Raw genomic sequence first — 9,323 nt, 5'->3', positions numbered from 1 at the left:
AAACCAAGTAAGTATTACTTCTGAGGAAGAGTGTGAAGAGGAATGTCCTTTTTCCATTTAACATTTCTGTACTGACATTTAGCAATCAAGGCTGAACAGCCATCACTCACTACACCGTGAAAAGACAGATATCCCTGTTAAGTTCACAGTACTAGATTTGAGTTTTAGCTCTGATTGGCCACATGCAAGTCACACAATCTCCGAATCTTTCTTTCCTTGCCTACCAATCTAAGTGAGATAGGTATAGTGACTGATCTGATGCCTGGTGTGCAGATTATCTCAATACATACAACCCTCCTTCGATTTACTAAATGTGATACGCACATTGCTAAATCAAATTTTGGGGGTTTAGCCTCCAAGAAAACCAGAAGAAACTTTAGCAGTAATGAGCAGATGCTCAGTAGCTACTGGGCAGTTATCAGCAATCTGCGTGCCATTAACAATGACTGCTCTTTTACTAACCAAACAGATGGCACTGCTTGGCAACGGACAGCTCACCACTTCATCAGAGGCTGAGCAGCCCCCAGAATTGCTAACTATGACTATCTGTGGGGGTATAAATTAATGTCTGGATGAAATAATAAATCACCGAAGAGTTACTTTAAATCAATTTGTCTAGGGACTTAGCCTAACGGAAGATGGTGAGTACACAGACTACCATTTCTTTTCCCATATACCCTAATCCAGTCTTTTTGGGTCCAGCCCAGTTTCCCCACAGAGCCTTGCCTTAGCCTCAGAATCCTTTCTAAACAACGCACAGGTATCAGAGCTGACAAGATAAACTCATATTTGCCAAGTCTAACTCCACTTTTTCTAAGCTCTGACATTATACCAAACATCTTTGGCATTTGTGACAAATGTACCACAGGGAAGCTTCTTTGTATACAGGAAAGATATAAGATCTTTAAAAAGGGTGAAATTCTAGCTATTGAGAGGTTGCTCCCTTCTTACCTACTCTGATACAAGAACTCTGTCATTTCAGCAGAAGTAGTAAAAATATGCCACCTCAAAACCTACTTGGAAAGAAGCCAGTTATAAATAAATAAATCAACTCAAGATCGTTTTATCTTAGAGCGGAGGAGTTTATAGCTTTATTGGACATTGACTTGTTTCCTCTCAGCCACAAAGAGAAAAAGACCCAAACAAAAGTCCCTACATTTTCTTGTATAACTTAAAATACATTATATCATTACTACATATTTATACTTCAATAAATCTTAATCTATAAAGCACATTTCTTATAATTAATTGTTATCAGGAAATCTATAAACAAGCTCCATTCTGCCTCACTTTTCCACCAGCTGGCCTTGCATTTATTACTATGCTTTTTAACAGGCTCATGCAAATCTCACCTTCCGTTTTCAAATTTGATCCAAGCACCAGATGTAACCAGAATCTCTGGAACTATGAAATCTTTTTATTCACATGGGTCATTTTCCACACAATTAATGCCCACTATAAAAAAGTCTTTCCTCATATTCTCTATTTTAACTTCCAGAGTTTTCCACTAAACAGTAAAACCACAGTACTTGGGATTCTCAGCCAAGGAGTATATAATCCTACTACTACAATGTATTACTTTTTATACATTTTTAAAAATGTGTTAAGACTTAAAATTAAAAAAAAATAGTTCAATCAATTCTGATAGTTAATAAACTAGTTGTTAATAACCTATTATTTTTAAATAGAACAATCCATTCAACTTAACATGTAAGTACAACCTCAATGCTATTAGAGATTGATTAGTTTTTTTAAAAGACCCACAAACCTCCAAACTGTGTTAAGAGTATCTTGGACTCACCTCTGAAGATTGCTGGAGAGCTGGCTAGCTCTATGAGCGGAGTCTTCTTTTCCCCCAAATACAACACCCTGGGTAAGAGAACTATGGCTCTGCGAATATCAGAGATGACCTCCCCCAGGACTGCTCAGACAGAGGGAAGCAGCTAACCCACATGAAACAGCTTTAGACCAAATCCCCAATGATTTACAGTGGAAGAAATACCTACCTACCTATGGTAGGGTTACAGTACCTAGCACAGTGCCTTGTCGGTAGAAAATGTTTAATAATAAATGCATGGCTGTTTTGTTAGCCTGGTGTGCAACCCTTTTGTACCAAAAGAATAAAACAGCAAACCTGATACTTGTTGCCCACCTGTCATGGATTTTTATGTCCTTAACCAAAAAAAGGCAAAATAATAAATTAGATCTTCAAGTCTCTTTTGTTTTCTAAAAGCCAAGACAGACCATTACCCTCCTGTTTACATTTGCCCTTCAACACTGCCGTTCACTACAAATTCTTCCCTAGTGTTAGAATGTCTACTCTCATAGTTTTACAAGTGTTTACTGTTCACTGTCCACTTTCTACTGGTAACACAGGAGACCATTATTCTCATTAGTGGGATGCCATCAAATTAGACAGGATAAGCGGTGTTTGAATTTCCCTGCAGGCAGATAATTACATTGAGATAAATTCTTGATATACTTCAATTCTTGGATCAAAGTATTTGTCTTGCCCAATCTAGGTGTCCCATTCACTCTTTGATGTTTTATCACCATCACTTCTTATCTGAGTTTTAAGGCTCATTTTACTTTGAGGCTTTTGGTAATCCTTTATCTTCTATTTTCTGAAATGCATATTCAAATTAGGTAAAAGGAAGCGGAAGGGTAAATCTTTTAAAAATGGTTTCAGTTTTCAGATTTTTATAATTCCTATGTTGCCTTTTAATGTAGAAGGGAATGTATCCTTGCAAAGAACATTTTAATGATCAACAAAGAAATAATGTCTGTCTAAAAAGGAAACTTTAAAGGGACAAAGAATCAGGTAGTTCATTATTTGGAAAAATAATAATATAAACATCACATGGAAGATTTAGGCATTAACACCTGAATTAAGTTGAAAATTTCAGTTTCTAGGCAGGTATGACATCGTTTCTTTCAAGATAAAATAATGGTGGGTGAAGATTTTCTACATTTCCCAGTGGATTTTCTAATAGTCTATATAGGGAAATAAAACTATTATTTATCATTTCATGTTTTTAATTTTGTCTTCATTTCTGAAGAAAAAGACCTGAGTGCTGATTTTTTTTTGTAATTTCTTATACTTTCACAACATTCAGAAGTTTTTCTGCATTGTGTCTTCGCTGATGTCTAAAAAGATTTGAGCTTTGACTATAAGATTTCCCACACTGAACGCATTCATAAGGTTTCTCCCCAGTATGGATTCTCTGATGATTAATGAGCCCAGAATTCTGGCTAAAGGCTTTTCCACATTCAAGACATTTGTAAGGTTTTTCTCCAGTATGGACTCTCTGATGCTGCACAAGGATAGAACTTCTGCTGAATGCTTTCCCACATTCAACACATCCATAGGGTTTCTCCCCACTGTGGATTCTTTGATGAAGAATGAGGGCTGAACCCTGACTGAAGTGTTTTCCACATTCATCACATATATGCTGTTTCTTTCGAGAGGGATTTCTCTTTCTTTCAAATCTGCCCTTGGGGAAACAGGCTTCTCCGTACTTAAAAATTTGAGGAACACCTATATTCAGAGTGCCAGGAACTTCATGAGATTCTGCGGCTGAAGGAATCTCCTGCTTTGGAGCTAGTGCTCCATTTTCAGTCCTACCATCATCGTCTGAAATAAAGAAAAAATGTTATTATCACTCGTTTTCTGTTCTGGAAAGAAAGAGACCTAAAGAAAAATTTAGTAAAACTGAAAGTAAATAGCCTGCATATATCTACAAAGAGCACTCTGAAAACTGGTGGTAAGGTGGCCTACTCCAAAAAAAAAGGGGGGGGGGATTGCCGATTATGAGGCTAAGGGAGGTAATGGCATGCTAACATAATGAGGAATTAAAAGGTTATTACCTGAATGAAAGTGGTAACATAAGCATGTGGGCTATACAATACTAGTCAGAAAACAATGGGCAGAATGATGGCAAATCCTAAGACTGTCAGACAAAGTGATGCAAGCCAGGTCTGGTTGAAATGTCATAAGAAATATAAAATTGGCCATCAGGAAGTCATTACAATACTCTTTTGTTCTGAGGAAGGGAGAAATTACATCAGATTATTATGGTATAAATAACAAGCAATCCGTCAGAAAAATGACTATTTCTGAAATGAGCAAGACCAGGCAGATTACAGCCAACACTACACTAAAAGCAGAACCCAAAAGATGTCCTAATAAGAAACTGAAGATAAACTGGGGGTATTCTCTGTTAACTCAGGACATAACACATATATTCAACAGGTTCTTGCAATGACAGTTTTCCTATAAATGAAGGTTGCCCTACTTGGTATCTGCCATGGTACTTAGAGGAGTTATTATTTCTAAGCCTCAGTTAAATGAGTCCAGTGAAACAAAAACCTGAATTAATTACCAACATGGTACCATTAAACTCCTGCAAGAAGCAGTATGAACAAGTCTCATTTCAGACTTTCCTGAACTTCAAGCCTTGAAGAGTGCAGTCAGCGGGTGAGCAGCAGCAGTCAGAAAAGTGGTAAACAGTGAGCAAGTCTATAACAATTATGAGCAGGATAAAGTCAAGAAAGAAGACTAACAACAAGAGACTGAAAGGTGCGGTAGATCAGGGAGGCGTGGAGACATGGACAACAGATAAACAAGTGTTAAAGTTATGTGGGGACAAAGGGCACAGAAAGAAAGAAGTTCCCCAGTGTGACAGAGACCAGACCCCTGAAATGAGGCCATTTACAAATACGGGGAAACTATTCTAAAATTCAGGCAGGGGAGAAATTTTCTACCCAAGAAAATATCACCTTCAATGACCAAGGATAGTGGTTCTCGAACTTCATTCCAGAGAAGACTGTTTCACAAAACATGTAAAACTACGGGCTCTCAGCAAACGTCAGCCTCACCCCACCAGTTCTGGTTCCCTAGCACTGTCCTCTCAGATGGGAAGAAAACGTGATGAGACCCCATCTGTGGCACATACCAGCATTATTTACAACTATCTCACTGAAAGATTCCCAAAGCAGTCTCAAATAAATATAAACACAAACCCAGCAGGTTTAAGAATATAGTGGGTTGTATCAAAGTACACTAAGTCTATGGTGTCGATTGCCAACATACTGGGAAAGACTAGTTTAAATGACTTATTATAATCATGAGTTTTTTATTTTTCTGTACTTAAAGCATATTTTAGCTACAGAGCCTGTTTTTGCATAAATACCTGGAAAATGTTAAAGAGTTTTATCCAAGTATCATTTCCACAAAAGATGCTTCTTAGGAAAAAAAAAGGCTCTAAGTAGGATGTTGAAGAAAAAAAAATAATCAAAAATTTAGAAAGACTTCAGTGGTCAGCAACAAAAAGAATGGATTTGAAGAGGCTTCAGGTAAGCCTATTATGCCAAGAGGATTAAGCAGGAGACTGAAAGGATACAAAACAGATGACAGAGAATATTGCATGCAAAATAAGGGACTTAGAGGGGCCTGGGTGGCTCAGTTGGTTAAGTGGTTAAGTGTCTGCCTTCGGCTCAGATCGTGATCCCAGGGTCCTGGGATGAAGCCCTGCGTCTGGCTCCTGGCTCAGTGGGGAGCCTGCTTCTCCCTCTCCTCTCCGCTCATGATCTCTGTCACACTCTTTCTCTCTCCAAAAAAATAAATAAAATCTTAATAAGTAAGTAAATAAATAAATAAGGGACCTAATCTACAAGTGGGTGCTGGCTCAAAGTAAGGCAAATGTCAGCCTGAAATGGGCAGGTCTTCAAGAGGTAAAGGGAAGAAAAGGCTGATGATGTTAATGCCTAAGAATAAAAAAACTGCGGTCTGCAAACCATCGTAAGAATCAAGATCCTATAGTGTGTCTATGTCTACAAAACCAGGTTAAGGTAATTATTCCCTATCCCCTAGTGGGAACAAGCAAGGAGTTCTGGACAAAAAGCCCACACTCCCCTTATCCCTCTTAGCCCACTTGGAGTTTTGGTCCTCACCACAGTGCCTTAGGGAATGGAGCTCCCAGGATGCCCACTTGAGCTGGTTCTCCACAGCATCAAGCCCAGAATTTGGTAATCCCTGAGCTTCTTCTTGAGAAACTATTTCCTCTACCAGAACTTCCCGTTTTCGTCGACGGAGAGAAACCTGGAAAAAATGAAGTTTGGCTCAGGTGAGAAGAAATCTTACAAGATTCAGAACTAAAAACATGCAAGAGAAACCATAACGACACACATACTGCAGGGGCCTGTAGGACAAAGCATGGTTAAAAGGGAACAGTGGGGGGGGGGCGGAGGGGGCGATAAATATTATTTTTAATTAGAGCAGAATTAACTAAGGAGCTTTGCCTACTGCTATGCCAGTGCTTCTGACCCAGGAGAGTGACACAAGCAGACTCACCGGCTGTCCTGGGTCATCGAGCTCACTCTCTAAATCCTCCAGCACTGTCACGGCTTCCTCTCCATTCTCTGGATGATGCTCTCGAACCCAGGTCTGCAGTTCCTTGGGTAGGATGGCAACAAACTGCTCCAGCACTACCAGCTCCAAAATCTGTTCTTTCGTGTGTGTCTCTGGCCTGAGCCATAGACGGCAAAGTTCTCGAAGCTGGCTCACAGCTTCACGGGGCCCAGGGGAATCCTGGTATCCAAACTGCCTGAATCGCTGTCGGAAAACCTCTGGATCAGGAAGATGGTTCCAGGGGATGCTTGATCCCTCTTCACCATCAGGATCCTCCTCCAACTTCACTCTCAGAATTTTTTCCTCTTCATCTGGAGTTGGGATTATAAGTATTGAATCTTCTTCCACGGACTGTGCAGACATCCTGATTTATAATACTTAAAGAAAAGTCAATCAAGGCAGGATACAGGCCTCAGGGAAATACCCTGTTTTCTTCACAGGCACTCCTGAGGGACAAGAAATTAAAACAAACAAACATAAATAACCAAATATCCTAAGAATCTGAACATATACTGACAAGGAAGTAAAAGATACTTTTTTTTACCAGATTAAAAATTCCAATCAATAACCTACAGAAGCTGGCAAACTACAGCTCACAGCCAATCTAGCTTGCTACCGATTTTCATACAATGTGTACTAAGAGTTTTCATTATTACATGGTTGCAAAAAACCCAAGAATACTTCATGACATGTGAAAGTGATAAGAAATTAAAATGTTTGAATCCATAAATAATTTTCTTTGTCCACAGTTCATGCTACAATGGCAGAATTGAGTAGTTTCAACAGACACAATAGGCTGAAAAACCTAATATTTACCATCCGGCCCTTTAGAAAAAAATTGGCCAATATGTGACCTGCTAAGTCAACAAACCTTATTTCGGTAATCAAAAAAGTCCAAGTAGGAACCTGTCCAACTCAGTGTATTTTAAATGCATTTGACCCTGGAACACATTACTTGCAACTCAAGACTTGTGGTCCCTGACCCATGCAGGTCAATTCAAAGCAGGGACTGCTTTTCTGTTATCCGTTTAAAAATTATTTAACAAAATGCTCTTAGGAGTTATGTTTTTTAGGAGTTAAGAAAGATCTTTTAAATGTTCAAGAACTCCCTGGGCTTAAAATATGTGTGAAAAAATAAACACTTGCTCAGTAACAGATTAATACTGGAAAAAAAAAAAAAAAAACAACCTAACCACTAGGTGCCATGAAAAGCAAATACTATTCAGTCACCCACGACACCGTAACTACATTTAAATCCATAATGACCAGCACCGATCACCGCAAATTCAATGAAGATAAGGGACTAGAATAACACCGTTAACTTCTCGCATCCGCGGGCCCAGATTCATCATCTCACAATGGATGACTCACAGTTTTCCCAGCTTCTACCTTCAGGGAAACCTTGTGCTGCAGATTTCTGATCCTTTCCTTGTATTTGCACAGTCATGCCCATGCCATTGTTTACAACACATACTAGGAATGAGCCATGCAGCTACTCCGTGTATCTATTTAGGGCCCAGAATCTGAAAACCAAAGATTTCACAAAACTTCCTGTAACCCTAACAAGGCTAGTTATCAGAACAAACCTTATCAGAGAAGTAATGCAGACAGGTTTAATTACTCTGGGGTGTGGCGGCCTTTTAAATAGGGTTTAGCCAACAGATTCGTTGGTTCCTATCCCAGGACCCTACCTTATCAAAGACTCAATCATTCCATAGGAAAGAACTCTCTCTCCCTTTTATGTTCTGACGTGCCCGTCAAGAAGGCACGAGGAGGAAAGGCCCGCGGTCGCTACAGTGTTTGGAAGGGGAGCCGCGTCCCAGGTGATCTCGCCTCACTTCCGCGGAGTTCCACTGCAAACCCCGCTCCCGCCCCGGCGTCCATCAGCCCCTCTTCCCCTTATTCCCGCCGGCGGATTTCAGACGACCAAAGGCCACACTGCCCCAACAGCGTCGGGGCGACGGCACTTCCGTCCGCGTCCGGCGGAACTACAAGCCCCGGCAGCCCCCGCGCAAGGCCCGCCCTCTCCCACCTCCGCCCAAAACGAGTCCCAGAACCCTCCGCGAGACACCAGGCCTCGAAATAGAACAAAACCGGCCGATGGGGGAGGGGGAGAACCGAGGGTCGCGGAGGACACAGGACATGGGGGGATTCTCCGATGGTGCTGAAAGTCCAATCTGTCTTTCCTTCTACACCTATCCGCCCCCCAACTACTGGACCCGGCGACCGCGGCCTGTCCTCCGCGCTTCCAGGGAAGCCGAGGAAGGTCCCCGCCAAGCTTCTTCGCTGACTCCTGCCAAGAGGTCCGCAGCCTCTTAGCCCAGCATCCCCCTCACCCCCTTCCCTCCATTCTCGCGCAAACCTCCAACTCACGATCCGCAGCAGCTTCGCTGTCCAAAGCAGACGCAGAAACGCCGCTCACAAGCCGTTTCCCAGAAGCCCCCGGCGCGGACTGCTTCCGGTCTGCGGGTCCCTGGAGGCGGGGAGAGGCGAAGCCCCGCGTTGCCATGGAGATGCGCTCCGGGCGGGGGAGGGGCGGCACGACGACAATGACCGCTTTGAGACTGCGCTTGGCGTCGCGCCTCTCTCCTCGGATAGCCGGGAGTTCTGTGTTCCGCTTAAGAGAAAGAGAAACGAAAGAGAGAATTCTGCCGTTAAGATCGTCTTTACGGTTTCATAAGCCGTCTCACAGACGGTATTATCTCATACGAAGCTCACAGTAACCCTCTGAAAGAAGTAATAAAAGCGAATATTTATGAGTGCTTACTACATTGTACCAGCTACCTATATTGTCGTTTTCACAGCAGGTCTGTGATGGCAAGAACTTTTATTGTCCCCATTTAACAGCCGAGATAGATAACTGAGGCACAAGTAAAAAAACTTGCCTAGAGTTCATAACTAGTAAGGGGAAGAC

At 41.6% G+C, this 9,323-nt stretch overlaps 1 protein-coding gene across 3 annotated transcripts; it reads right to left on the bottom strand.

Moving 5' to 3' along the window:
* Nucleotides 1-1,065: 1,065 nt before the first annotated feature.
* On the bottom strand, nucleotides 1,066-8,863 carry ZNF24 (zinc finger protein 24). 3 transcript variants are annotated; one of them, XM_080822240.1, is made up of 4 exons: nucleotides 8,772-8,863; nucleotides 6,353-6,855; nucleotides 5,953-6,100; nucleotides 1,066-3,634 (listed from the first exon to the last, which is right to left on the bottom strand). In XM_080822240.1, exons 2-4 carry the CDS (start codon nucleotides 6,770-6,772, stop codon nucleotides 3,096-3,098), a joined length of 1,107 nt encoding a protein of 368 aa, XP_080678366.1. In that variant the 5' UTR covers nucleotides 6,773-6,855; nucleotides 8,772-8,863; the 3' UTR covers nucleotides 1,066-3,095. The 3 variants fall into 3 exon arrangements, with proteins under 3 accessions (XP_080678366.1, XP_080678367.1, XP_080678368.1); XM_080822241.1 differs by having other exon boundaries at nucleotides 8,783-8,858; XM_080822242.1 differs by lacking the exon at nucleotides 8,772-8,863 and adding an exon at nucleotides 8,101-8,218.
* Nucleotides 8,864-9,323: the final 460 nt, after the last annotated feature.

The sequence above is a fragment of the Martes martes genome (assembly GCF_963455335.1).
Source record: "Martes martes genome assembly, chromosome: 13".
NCBI lineage: Eukaryota > Metazoa > Chordata > Mammalia > Carnivora > Mustelidae > Martes > Martes martes.
Note: the sequence above shows the minus strand (reverse complement) of the source record. Positions and strands in the feature narration are given on the sequence as shown.